Source organism: Lepidochelys kempii, chromosome 2 (genome assembly GCF_965140285.1).
Source record: "Lepidochelys kempii isolate rLepKem1 chromosome 2, rLepKem1.hap1, whole genome shotgun sequence".
Classification (NCBI taxonomy): Eukaryota; Metazoa; Chordata; order Testudines; family Cheloniidae; genus Lepidochelys; species Lepidochelys kempii.
Genome location: NC_136381.1, coordinates 209852538 through 209867075, shown reverse-complemented (window position 1 = coordinate 209867075; position 14538 = coordinate 209852538). Strand labels below are relative to the sequence as shown.

At 39.2% G+C, this 14538-nt stretch overlaps 1 protein-coding gene across 1 annotated transcript in view; it reads left to right on the top strand.

The window, feature by feature from the left end:
* Positions 1 to 14538, top strand: part of STK31 (serine/threonine kinase 31) — a 94966-nt gene that overhangs the window by 43174 nt on the left and 37254 nt on the right. The window contains exons 11-15 of the mRNA XM_073333714.1: positions 500 to 622; positions 6988 to 7167; positions 11949 to 12065; positions 13177 to 13296; positions 13755 to 13886. Coding sequence (XP_073189815.1) covers positions 500 to 622; positions 6988 to 7167; positions 11949 to 12065; positions 13177 to 13296; positions 13755 to 13886 — 672 coding nt within the window. The remainder of the gene's footprint in view (positions 1 to 499; positions 623 to 6987; positions 7168 to 11948; positions 12066 to 13176; positions 13297 to 13754; positions 13887 to 14538) is intronic.

Below are 14538 nucleotides of genomic sequence, written 5' to 3'. Positions count from 1 at the left end.
TTTTTTGGAGCAAGGACTGACATAGTAAATGTGTGTACTACATCTAGTCAAATGGAACCCCTAATCATTGAAAGGGATCTCTCAGTACCACTGTAATATAAATAATCCAAAAGAAAACTTGTACATGTTAGATGTTTCAATAGCAATCAAAATCCACCAGGTATGAACTCAATCATACGGAAATCAACCACTGTGTTTGTACTCTACTAGCTTGTATTGTAGGCATGCTTAGATGTGATGGATACAGCATTTCCAGCGGTGGATATAACAGGAATGCTGATCCCCTGAAATAGTGCCTAAAGCCTGTAATTTCATGTGTCACTCATTCCTATTCTAGTGTGATGCATTGTAACCTAACTAGTTAAGCTCACTTTTTATAAACAGGAAGCAATTTTACTTCATAAGGAATCTGAAGGCAAATATCTTGATATCATTTCTTTTTATGTTGTGCTTGCAAGGAGTTTAGAAGTGATCTCTGAGTGCTGTTTCTTCTACATAGAATGAAAGTGATGTCTTAATTCTCAAGAGAAATGAAGTGCAACAGAATTTGTACTCTGCAGTGGAAGAATTCATTCGGGAAGTAGAAGAGCTACCTCTCTCTGAGCGTTCAACTATTTTGCAGGTTGGAAAGAAACTTCTTGCTATTATTATTAAACACCTCTAATCTGCTCTTCAATTTTTTTTGAAGTTCAGTGTGTTAGAATTGGAGGTTTCAACAGCAATAAATTGAGCTTAGTGTATTACATGACTAGGCAGTACAACTTTTTCTACACCTTTCTGCTAAATTATCTCTATCATTTGATTTACTCCGTAATCACAGCAACTTGCAATACACTTTTTAAAAGTTCTAGTCATTTTTGTTCAAAATATGTAATTAGTCCTGTACTTTTACAGTGTATATGCTGAGGTTCCCTGTAGTGTTGTTTGTTTTTTTTTCCGCATGGTAGTGGGAAATTTTTTTTTCCACATGGGAAGGTAGTGGGAAATTACTTAAAACCATATACAGACATATTTTAAAATATTCAAAAACAGTTCAGCACTGAAAAATGGTATCAAACCTGTATTCCTGTTTGTGGAGTTCTTTCATTTGAAGACAAAAGAATGTGAAAACTAAGAATTGCTATAATCCAAAATCATTAAACACTTTTCATCTCTGTATTAAGCCTCAGCCTTTAACAGTTTACTGTTCTGACCCATAAACCATTAGGAAAATGACCAATTGCTGATTGTTTGTAAGCAGTGTGTCCCTGTAACCCCAGGAACTCTTCATTTGGTGTTGAAAAGGGTTTAGGCAGAGCAAACCAGTGTTCAGCACATTCACAGAAACCCAGCGAAACTTGGTTTCAGTCATGCTATCTCAGTCATGCTTTCTGTAACAACTTTGTCTGATCTCTGTTAGCAGCTAGAATGTTCTCAACACCATTTGAAGTGGGGAAGAGTGGTTAGCAATGGGTTGTCTTTTCTGGGGCAGACAAACCCTAATGTGTGTGCTACTTTTCACATCACGTGTGAATGAATGTCAATCAAGAAGAAATAAGTTGTGGTGATCAAGCTCAGTTCCCCTGTAACACATGATGGCTTTGAAACCTGGCCTGTGAAAGTGAGTGCTAGTATTGTATATTAGCTCATGGCCACCTAGGGCACATCTGCAATACTTTTTTCCCCCATTTTTTCCTTTTTTACTCTGTTGTGATAGACACACTTGAAAATGTGACTAAGTTTTACATTTGCAAAAAATTCTTTTATAACCAAAATTTCAGTATGTTTGAGGGATTTTTAATGAAGAAACTTTATTGTAGTGAATAATGACAAGCAAATATACATTCTTCTTCATTAAGCTGTACCACTCAAGATCATAGTAACAATGAGTCATCTGAGTACATGCAAATAAATGAGAACCCAAACTTCGGCCAACCTGTTCAAGTCTGGCACGGATCTGATCAACATGTCAATAAAAATTAGCATTAGTTGAAAACATTTGAATTGGGAGTGTTTTTAAATAGTGCATTCAGAAGTACAGTTATATCTAAAAAATACTTGTTTTTCTGATTCTGCTGCTCTACTGCAGAACTGGATGTTCTTGATTCACTAGAAAATGAAGTCATATAAAGAGATTATCTGGGTCTGGCATCATTGGAAAGAATGAAATGTCTTGATCTAATAGTTTCAAATTAGAATAAAACTGATTATTTTCCTAGATGCATTACAAGATTGTGCTTCTTTAGCTCCACTAGGTGGTAGTCTTTAAACATTTTTTAGATTCTGCACCAGAATAGAATTGCAGCGAGATTTTTTTCAGATAGTTAATAGTGTTTTGAATGTTGAGTGCATTCAGACCTTCTCCTATTATTTGTGTTCAACAAAATAAACTTTTTTCTTGTTCTTTAAGATAAGTCTGCTGACAGACTCAACTAGTATTGGAAAACGGAGGGTGAAAGACTAAAATAATACTTCCAAATGCTAACACTGCCTTCATTATAGACTAGTCTAACACATAGCTGCTTGGGTTTTCAGTTACTGTGTTTACTCAGTAAGAGCAATTATGAAGAAATAAGATTCAATTTACAGGATTGTAACAGGAAAGTTTTCCTTGATAGCCTGATTCCTCATACAGATTATTTCTTCTAACTAGTTTTTCAATGTGACTAGTTCCAGACGTATTTATTACAGGTTTGGGAATAATATTGCAATAAAACTATTTCAGTTCAGAAAGTATGTTGTTACACAGACCTGTTTTCAGGTGCTAAGTAGCACTCTGAAATTAATTTTCTTTTCCAGATGAAATGTCTGTTTTGTTTCTGTCTGCTCTCAACCCAGAGGTTACTTCTCCAATCTCTTCACCAACCCCTGTGCACAAAATAAATTGTGGTAAATTCTTGTCCAGCTGTTCTTGAGAAAGTGTAAAAAAGGGTTTTCATCAGGCAGAAATTCTTCAGATGACTTTTGTGTATTCAAATAATTCAAATGGCTGCTATAAATTTGTCATAGACCTACCCCTTAGTTAAGAGAAGCATATTTTGCATATTTGAAGAGGTCTGGTTTAGAATGAAGTAGTAGAAAACCATCTGTTATGCTTGCGTGAATCTTATTCACTACTATCACAGTGGTCAGGCACACTTTTAAATAACAAAATAAATTCAGTGTCCCAAACTGTAGCAGTGTTGCATGTTTTAATATTGGGAGGTTTATTTACGGTCCCTACCACAGCTAGAAATCTGTTATGCTGCACATTTACAGTATAAGAGTCTAATTGTAAAAATATAATCCTATACAATGCTAGGTACATGTAATGAGGCTATTCTAGTTGTTGGAATAAGTATTTTCTGTCTCTTGTGTATCTAAATTCTCAGCCATCCTGTTGCATAATTTTTTTTTGTATTACAGTATTATATGTTATCGTATCTTGTGCATTCAACAAAGATTTACATCTGGTACGTTAACCTTGTAAGTTATGTTGTAGCAATGTTAGTATATATTATTGTTTCCAAAATCACTGGGGAACTGGACATGATCAACCAATCAGAATTGTGTGATCTACACCTGCAAGAAGGTAAGGAGTCAAAAAAGGCTGTTTTTCAGGGAAGGGTACCCGGCTAGTCTCCTTCCTCTTCAGTCTTTTTTTTTTTTACCTCCTGAATGTATAGGTGATGCTTCAACCTTCTGATCTATGAAGGACAGTTAAGAGACAAGTATGTTATGAAAGATAATTGGAGGGGATAGTTTGCCTATAGCTAAATCCAGGTCTGAGGCACTGGCTGAGACTCCCCCTAGGAATAATCTTCTTCCCATGCTGCTGTCTCTTTCCATTCACCAGTGGCATGGAACACCTCTGCTACGTTTGGGTAAGGCCTCTAATGTTGCCACCCTGTGTGTGTGGGCGGGGGGGGGGGGGAAGCCCAGGCTTCGCCTCTGCCTGTCCTCAGCTATCACTGGTGTGATGGGAGAACTTCAGCTATAGGCTCCTCTGTTCTCTATAGCTTCTGGTGATCTTGGGCTCCTTTCCACCCCCATCTCATGTAGCAGCTTATTCCTAAGAGGGAGGTCTGGATCAGGTACATACATGCCTCTATCCTGGTTTCTCTCCAGCTTGCTCTGTCAGCAGCGAGGGTAGTGGTACTAAACTTTTCCTGTCACACTCCCCTCTTATCAGTAATGGAATCTGGCTGTATCCCCCCTCCATTACTGCACAGTTGGCTCAGCAGAGGAGTTTGGGTGAAACTGGGCCTGGGGGAGCAACTGGGGCTAGAGGTGGAGCTGGCCTGGGGGTGGAGAGGGAATGAGGGCAGAACTGTGGCTGGGGGCAGAGTGGAGCTGTGGCTGGGGGTGGAGCTGGTCTGGGCACCTCGGCCTTGAAAGTTCCTCCATGCCTCCTAAGGGGGCATGCCACACAGTTTGGTGACTACTGAGCTAGGGGAACCTCTTAGTGACTTCTGCCACTTGGAAACGTATAATGGCAGGCAGCTGCCTAAGTTCTCTGCTACAGCAGGAAGCCTTATACAGGTTGCCCTTTCCTGTGGTTCCTGTTGTGCCATTGGGCCCTTTGTTGTGATAGCCTTGGGTTCTGCCAAGGGTACCCAACCCCTTTACTGAGCAGGTGCAGAGCCAGCCTCTTCTGGCTTCATACAGATCCATGCATTTCTTCATCCACAGTGGGTTCTTTGCCTGCTTTCTCCATTGTTTGCATCCACGGCAATGTGTGTATGTGTGGGGGGTTGTTCTGACTGTAGTCGGTTTACATTGTATGGGACGGATCATCAGTCAGCCAAGGGAATCTCCTTCAGCATACAACAACTTTCTGAGTTCAGTGCTTCATCCCTCTTTCCTCAGTCCCAGTTTTAAGACTCCGATCTGTGCTCCCTCATCAATTTCTCCTTTCCCACCCTCTTGATGCTCCAGTCCCTCTTGCTCCCTGATTCTTGTGGAGAGACCCTGTTGGCATGCCTCTTTGAATCCTGGAAGAGGACAGCTTGCTGGAGCCGTGTTAGTGGGAGAGTTGGGGTGGCAGTGTGAAGTACTATGCCTCTGATCAAGCAGAAGCTCTTATTGCTAGGATATTAGCATCTTTGGAGGAAAACAGCCATCTCTAAGAGATGCTGTTCAGTTCCCCATAGTGTTCCCTTTTTGCAAGGTTGTCACTGTTGGTAAGTGTCTTACTTCTCCCCAAGTGGCCAATAAGTATTTCTCTGACCTTAAGGTCAAAGTAGTGGGTGTCGCCTCTAAATCTGCTCTGCCTACTTTCTCATCACACCAGTGATGCTATTCATCCATAGAGAATCTGGGCCAGATTTGCAGTTGCTCTCCTTGCTGTCCTGGTTGTCACCATTTAGCATTGATCGCTCGAGTGCTGCAGTCTGGTCTTAGCAACTGGGTCACAGAGCTGACTGTCAGGGCCACAGAAGTGATCAAGTGGTCATTGGAAGACTCCAGGCAAGTGACATAGTTCTTGTGTAATGTCATTTTTGGTAGTGCCCAGTTGGCCGTCAGCTCTGTTGGTGTCTCCAAGCTTGGCTGCAGGCGAGTTTAGCTCTGGGACTAGAAGGATGACCTACCTGCAGAGATAAAGCTTGCTGCCAGATTCTTTTTAAAGGAGCTGAACTCTTTGGAAAAGGCCTTGGTAATATAACCTGAGCATTTTGAGGCCTAGGAAAACCCATTGTCTCAGTTTCCAAAACACCCTGCATCAAGCAAGCCTTTCAGCCTCATTCTCTCATGGTTATATTAAGTCCTTTTGATGCAGGGAACAATCTAGACAAGTAAAATCAGCAGTTCACCACCTTTAGAGCTCATGGTAGGAGCTTGCAAGCTGATGGGAAGGTGTTTAGCACAAAAAATACTGTCAGCCATTCAAATCCCCTTTTTCGGGGAGCACTTTATCTTTTGGTCAGAGAAAATCAAATGCCATCATCAAAAAGGAACGCACAAATATTCCCCAGTATGGAACTTCTTATCTAGGTGCACAACCCTAGGTTCAGAAAATAGCTTTTTGCCAGGATGTATCAGCAGACAATTGACCTAGCATTTTCTTCAATTTATTTGTCAGATTTTTTTTATTTAAAAGTGTGGGTTTGCTCCCTAAGCTTTGGCCTGAAAACCATCTCTTTCATGCTGACTTAGTCGTCTCCCCGTCCCCCCCAAGTTCCATATATGGAGGGAAACTCCACGTTTCAAGTATTTATGTTGTATTTAGATTGAACTGGAAGTTTCAGGATTGGAAAAGCCCTGTTTATTAGGGTCTTGAAAATGCATGGGGTAGGCGCCTCAGATACTGCAGTTTCTGTGTGGGATTGTTCTCTTAGATTATGACCAAAAGAGCTCAGGAGAGATTTGACTAGAGACCTGTGTCTCCTGGCATCAGTTTAGAATGTCAGAGCTGTTATGTGGTTGACACATCTCACGACCCACTTGTTCTCTGCATTTGGACCGCTCTGTAGGGAGCAATCTAAGGTGAGCTCCTTTTTTCTTAGTACTATTGGTCACATCCACATCCAGTTCTTGGTCACAGGGAAGAAGAGATTTGAGAAAGGGAAAATTACTTTATTGTAGTCTCTTCTCTCTCCCGCCCCCTCCCCCCACCTTCTGAATCCTGCTTTGCTCTCGCCTGTCTTTTGTATGCTATTAGATATGTCTGAAAGTGCTTGATTGGAAAGGCAGGAGCCTGGTTATGTAGATGCCACCATGATTCACAGACTTTTTGACATCTTACCTCTGGCAGGTGTGAGACATAGCACAGCCAGTTCTGAGAGGAAAGGAGGAGACTACACACTTAGTAGTAAATAATAGTGTAATTTGCGACTTGAGTAGGGTGTGGGTCTAGATTTTCAGAAGTGAAAAGTGCTGTAGTGAGTCAGCACACAAGCTTAATTCTTTCATTTGTGATCATACATTAAATGTCTTTTAATGGCCTATTTATAGGACGTCCATCAAGTTCTTTTCTGTTTGCATACCTGCTGTTTTTTTTTTTTTGTTGTTGTTGCTTACCCTGTACAGGAACTGTCTGCTTCTCTGGAGGCAGTATATGGTCAAGCTAGTGAAGCAGATGACTCTGAGGAGGCATTTCAGCAGTTTTTTGAGTGGAAGCAAACTAAACGGGAAGAATTCAGTCGTGTCAGAAGTGGTACAAATGCTTCCCTACAGATTCTTGCAACATGGTTCAGTGGCATGATAAAGGTAGAACAGACTTTACTTCTATCCTGTAATGTATGTGAAAAAGACAGTTCTGCATGCAGACAGTAATCTTGTGCAATAGATGTTTGTGCCTGATAGGCTGACATTATGGGAGAGCTAAATACAAATTTCCATAGTTGTACTTATGAAGAGTGTGATTTGCTGCCAGTGTTTCAGTGCAAAAAGGACAGCACTCAGTGAGGACCAGATTACTATTTTAGCTCAGTACCTAATACGTATTGGAGTCAGCTGGTACAAAATACAAATGCATGCTCTTGGGTTAGAGGACATGTTTTGTGGTTCAGTTAAGTGTTTTCCTGGTCTGACCTAATATAAGCATATCATGGGGGGAGAAAGAACTGCTCAGTGCATTAAAATAATCTGTTCAGACTTTTCTGATGATTAAACAAAAACATCCTCATTGCTCCTTTCATACTACTTTTGAACTAAAGACTTGAAGGTAAATTAAAGGAATCTAATCAAACATCGGTGCTGAAATAGTCTGAGGAGAGAGAAACAAAAACAAGGATTACCAAATAAAAGAACAGGCTGTTTGTGATTTTAAAATGCTCTAGGTACAGATTACCTTTTTCTTGCCTTGAATGTTAGATGGAGGAATTAATTCAAATTGGAAGGTTGTTTGGTATTCTATTTTTATGTAGTATTGTTCCTGAGCTGATGTGCTGTTTTAATGCTATCTTATAGCTTCTTACAACAGTGCTTAGTCTATATCCAGCAGTTTACTCACAGTACATTGGGTAGGGTTCAGTTACCTCCCCTTCCTTCTCCACCCCCAAAAGAAATCAGAGAATCCTCTTTAGAACTTTGCCAGATCAGAATACTGACCCTTGCACCGCTGATACAAGATGATGTGCTTTAAGTGCATACCAGAAATAGAGCGTTATTTTGTTTTACTGGCAGTCAGGTTTATTTTCCTTGTTGAATTGTGGTAGTGGGTGCCGTAGAGGTTTAGAAGATGCTCCTGAATGGTGCTGTTGCAGCATTTTCTTTTAAGCTCTTTGGGAACTAGTCAATAATATTGTGGAGCAGCCTTTTGGATATATCTACACAGCCACTAATTGCCAGTGGCTGGCCTGGCTTGCAGGACTCAGGCTGTAAAATTGCTGTGTAGACATTCAGGCTCTAACTGGAGACTGAGTTCTGGACCCCATGAGAGAAAAGGGTGCCAGAGCCTGGGCTCCAGCTTGAGTCCAAACATGTACATCACAATTATACGGCCCTGCAGCCTGAGCCCTATGAGCCAGTCAGCTGACTCTGGTCAGCTGTGGATATTTAATTGCTGTGTAGACATACTCCGTTAGTCTGGAAGGTGTCAGGCAGTGGCTGCCTGAAGACAACTGCTTCTTAGGAGCAGTTGGACAATGGTTTGGGGCCAGGGAGAGGTAAGACTAAGACAATAAAAATGACCTGAACTTCCAAGGATGATTTAAAAGTGAAAAACGCAGTCTGCTTGGATGAGGAAGGAGAATATTATGAAGGTGAGCCATTTATTAACCATTAATCGTTTCAGCCACTTAGGCCTACTCCACACTATAGTATTTTACTATGCCTAAGTACTGCTGTGAACAGTTGGGTTACCTGACATGGTGAATGCTTTTTTGGTCGTCAATATAGACTGGAGTGGGCTGCATTCAGCATGATGTCAGTTAACATAATTATTCACAACTGTGTTGAGTTGCAGTTCAAGTGTACCAGACCTTAGAAACACAGTTACAGTTAAAGCAGTTTTAGTTACGTGACTGATATTATGTATGATCCAAAATAGTAATATTATCAAGGGGTATTTTTGTGTGCTGGTGTGACGGCACAAGCTGATGCATTCATTCAAATCTAAACTCTGAAAATAGTTCAGGGAGTTGGGGAATTTCCAGATTGATGTAGCTGTGGTTTTGGATGGGGGAGGGAGCTTTCAGCCCCTAGACCTTTCATCAGCTTCAGATGTGATTCCAAGATTTCTCCATTGCAACTGGCTGGATATTACAGTTCCTGTTTTTGTGAAAAAAGGGTGACCAAACTGGACAGAGAAACTATTTTAGTTTTTGTTTTTGTTTTGTTTTTTAAGTTCCTTCAAATGTTTACTACTTTCACTGCAAATCCATTCTTAATATGAATCCATGTCTGTTTCCATGAAACCTACAATGAAAATGGCAGACCACAGCAGAGACATTGTGGCTATCATTTTCAGAGGTTGGGTGGTCATTTTCAAATGTACTACTCCTGACTTTTTGAGCCAATGTGTTCTTCAGGCCTGCATTGTTACATACCTACTATAATTTTGTTACATACCTACTATAATTTTAGCTTTTTATTTTGTGAAGTTCTTAAAATTAAAGCAATAACACATTTTCAAGATCTGCAGTTATACTGAATATCCACTGTTATGAGATGGTTGATTGAATGAATCTGAATAGGGCAAGTATGTAGTATAGCTTTCTATCTCTGGTGCATATGCTGTGTATTAATTACAGAGATCAGATTCCCATGTTAGTGTGGTCGCTGCTGTTAATTTAATACTCCTACATGCACAATGAGAGAGAAAGCTATTTATCTAAAATATTTGGCATAGCAGTTAATATTTGGTGTAGCCACAGGCTAATCTTGCTCCATTGATTTATTCTCTGCTCTATGGCACCCTAAACTTCATGCACAGGGGCAAGTTAAATTGTTTTCTTTGCAGGAAAAGCCTGTGCTTCATGTTGTGCACATCTAGGAGTTCATATAGCACAACAAACCAGTCACTTGTGTGCTCCTTTACTGTGATCTCTGGAACAGCCTTCGGTGTAGGAAGTACAGAATTCCTCCTATTTCGGAATAACACCTCGAGAGCTCCTTTACCTCAGGGCTCACTAGAATGTTTTAATTTTGGAAGTATGCAGCTCTTTTCATTCCCCCACACCCCGATCCACCAGCTGTTAAAATGTAACATGGACCCCAAAATACATTTGTGCACAATCTGCTTCTTATTTTTCATTAAAATGGTTCAGCTGCTTTGTTCACTTCACTTAAAAACGACTTGCTTACAAAATCGGACCTAAAAATATAAAAGTGTCACAGCGCACTATTACTGAAATTGCTTACTTTCTTATTTTGCCTGTATTAAATTTTAGTTTGTACTGTCTTCGCTAGTGCTGTTTATGTTTCCTGTTGTTAAAACTAGCAAATATCTAAATGAGTTGATGTACTCCCTGGAAGATCTCTGTGTTCCCCCACGGGTATGTTTACTCCTGGTTGAGAACCACTGGGCTAATTTGTTAGTGAAAATGTTTTAATCCTGTGGTGATAGTACATTGAAAAAGCTGCGCTAAGCACAGTTTCACCACACTGAGTTCAGTAACCAAGCAAGCTCTGATTACAGCCTTTGTTTCTGTAATGAAAGGTCTGGGTAATAGAATACATCAGCTATCCATGTGTCCGTTTCACTTACAGTTAAGCACTATGCAAGAGCAAGGTGTGCATTCCTGGGCTATTGGTACAAAACTTGTGTTTTGTTAAGCATGAGGCAGAAACAAGCATCTTTGGCCACTTTGCACCAAAGGCTCTGAAGTGCTTTTTGCTGTTGGAGCTTTTTAAAAAAAAAAAAATCTTACAGCAACTTAGAGCAATTAACAGCTTCAGAAATATTTCTTTCTCTCTCTCTCTCTCCCCTGCAAATATATCTCCACTATCCTTTTTTCACATGTGGCAAAAATTGCTTAATTTAGCTTTGATGTTGCTTTATCTCCTTTTTTTTTTTTTTTTTTTTTTTGGATTTTTACAGAGGGAGAAGCCAACTAACAGCTGTTTAAGCATTACTAGATGTTGTCAAAAGGTTTCTCAATAATGAAACCTAAAAGTGCCTGTGTAGAAACATGAAGATGGGGAAGGGAATGGGTTTAACTGAAGACATCCTCTTTATTTTTCTCTGGAAAGATGATTAAAAACACAAAATGAAAGGCTCTGTCAGAGAAACTAAAGGGTTGTTTAACCTGTACCCCTTTCAGGAAACTGATTTGCCTTTTGTACCCCCAAGTTTCACCTCACTTAAAAACTATTTGCTTACAAAATCAGACATAAAAATACAAAAGTGTCACAGCACACAAGCACTGAAATATTGCTTACTTTCTCATTTTTACCATATGATTATAAAGTACATTTTGACCCTCAGGTTGAGAAAATCTGATATAGTATCTAGGGCAGTAAAAATAAATTGTATGAAATTTTAGTTTGTACTGACTTCATTTGTGCTTTTCATGTAGCCTGTTGTAAAACTAGGCAAATATCTAGATGAATTGATGTACCCGCTGGAAGACCTCTGCTTACACCCAGGGGCATGCATACCCCTGGTTGAGAACCACTGGATTAACCTACCAGTTTTGTTTTGGTCATTTTCTGTTTCATTGTGTGAGTGAGAAAATATGTTGTTTTCAACATCAGAGACTCAACAGGTGATGGATTTGTGATTCCTCTGCCACTTACATTAGGTTTAGTTTGTAATTTAGATAAAATCGGGATGAGGTTTGGAAAAAAGAACCGGAGGGAGGCAGGATTCAGTTTACATTTCTTTTCTAGTGATGAGGCACAGTCTATGGTGTACATTTTCTAGGAGTTGTATCAGCTACAAGTCTCAATCAGCCAATAAGAACCTGGCATTAGACTCTGATGGCCTGATTTCCAGAAGCGTTTGGCATTTGTGCCGAAGCCCTGTTTTAATAGGAAGTACTAATTCTTTGCTGGTATTGTGCATTAACTTGTAATTATAGCATTCAGTTCTCTTTTCCCTCAAGTTTTTTGACCTGACATCAGAAGTATCTTTGAAGTCAGAAGAAGTGGTTGGTAACGTGGATGAAGTTCTTGAGAAGGTTGAGTCAGATATCTGCAAAGAGCTGGAGATTTCTCTAGTTGTAAGTTCTTATCTCTATTTGTGCGTACTTCTGAATGTTTTACACAACTCTGATCCCAGTTACAACTTTTAATTTATGTATGGGTTGCTATTAATCATTGCAACTTAGGCAGTATCTTTTTCACAGAAATGAGGTGGAGAAGGCGTATTAAGTGTTACATAGGTTGTCCTCTGGTGATGTAAGTGCCAGCATTGTACAGTGGCCTGAGCATAGGAGTGGGAACTAGGAATTCCTGAGTTGTAATCTCAGCTCTATCTCTATCTTGCTGGATTGCCTTGTGAAAATCAGTGCCCCATCTGTATAATGGGAATAATACTTCAGAGTGCTGTTGTTAAGTTTAATGTAAGTGTGCTCTGAAAATGTTAAGTGTGTTAAGTATTGTAGTAATTTAGATAATTTAGCCTGTTTCCATGCTAGCTCTTACTACAGTATATTCTCTAGTGCTTTGTCCAGTCTTAAATGGTTTCCACCACCTCTCCTTAAAGACTTACTCCAGTCTGCTCTGATTAGGAAATGTTTTCTGATGTTCAGCCTAGTTTTATCACTTCACTTATTTGTCTTTCATGATAAAGAGGATTGCCCCATTCTCTTCATTTTGATAATTCTTCTCTGAACTCCTTGCACTGTCTCAACAGTACAAGTCCCTGCTGTACCAAAGAGAAACAGCCAGGAACAGAAATTGAATCAGTCTCTTGATAACATAATGCTACTAGAACATCAGTTCAGTCAACACTTATTTTGACTGCAGTCTGCAACAGAGCAGGTGACTTGCTTTTTAGAGGTGAAGATGATGCACATCTTGACATTTAGTATCCATAAAAACTAAGCTGTTAGGCTTTCTTATACAGTACAAAATATAACATGACAAAAATGAAGCTTTTGTATGGAAATGCCAATCAGTCTTTATTTTACTGCAACTCTTTGGTGAACTTGTAAGACTTGTGAACTTTCCATTTCCAGTCTCCTCAAGAAAAGAGATAAAAATCTGACATTAGAGCCATTCCATTAACATTGGTATTTTCAGTAGAATTTTATATCTTAGATGTTGACACTTACAAATTGAGAATAACTGCAAGCCTTTTATCTACTTCTTATGTGTAATTCTACCCAGGCGCAAGATGAGGCAGATAAGGAAATAATCTTAAATGCTTACAATAAAGTTATACAGAAGATCCGTCAGGAGCAACATCTAATCACTGTAGTACAGAGCAAGTATTTAACCAGTGTTGAGGTCAGTTTACCCCTTTACCTGCTTGTCTGTCACACTGTTCGATATTTTCTGAACTCATTTCTTTTTTAGGGTGTTCTTTAACATTTCTTTTTATATTGAAGATTATGTGTGTCTGGTTCTGGTGGTAATTTGCTTTTTATTTTGGAAATAAGAACTGCTCGTCTCCTATTCTTAACTTAAAATTTAGAAATGCTTTTTATAAATAAGTAACTTAAGATCTGAGTCTACAAACTCTTTTTAAAAATTCATGAAGTATAACTTTAAGGAGACTGTTGGTAGATGACTTTTTCCTGAAAGATGATTTAAGATTGTACTTGTAAAGAAGCCTGCTCCTATAGGCAAGTAGTAATCTGTCCTACAAAAACTAAATTAAATAGTAGACTTCAGCCAGTCTTTTCTAAATGTATTAGGACATGTATGTAAATACATTCACTAACTATTTCATTTTTTAAACTTAGTTTAAAAAGCAGATTGCGGAATGGTTGAATAAAAGCCCCAACATTGACAATTTGTTCTCAATTAAGAAGACTTTGAAAAATGTAAAGGCACGACTCAGATGGAAGTTGGTTGAAAAGAGCAACTTGGAAGAAGTATGGAAATGTTCCCCCTTTTTTTTTTTTATTTGGAAACATATTACAGAGACATTAAATTGCTTATCCCAGTTAAGTGGTAACCAGTGGTTATAGTTTGCTAGATTGGAGATGTTTCCTTTAAGTTCTGACTAAACAGGCATTTATTTGAAGACCAATTTTAAGTTAAGTAGTTTTGACTCAAAAAGCTGTGGAGCTTTTCAAATATATTCCATAGTCCAGGCCTGGGTAGCTTTGAAGTCAGCCCTTTTTGGGAAGGGAGAGAGTTTTGTGTAGTGACCCAGTCATATTTCATGTCATATTAAGCAAGAATATCATCTATCTTACTTTCCAGTGTTCACTGTGTGATCCCTTTCACCTTACTTGGTTTCTCAGATTCCACTTTTGTTCACCTTCCTGTGGGTTATACTTTGGTGTTCATCTGTCACTTCAGGTTTTTATATGAATATTTTGTGTCTCCCCTATTTAAGTGTGCGAAACCATCCCTGGGTGACACCACTGTTTACCTTTCTCCATTCTGAAAACTGACCACTTATTCCTACCCTTTGTCTGCTGTCTTCCAATTTTTAAAGGATGCCGTTTGTCTCTAACCTCTTATTTTACTTTTTACTGCAGAGTTCCAAAGGGATCTCATAAAACTGACTGACTTGGA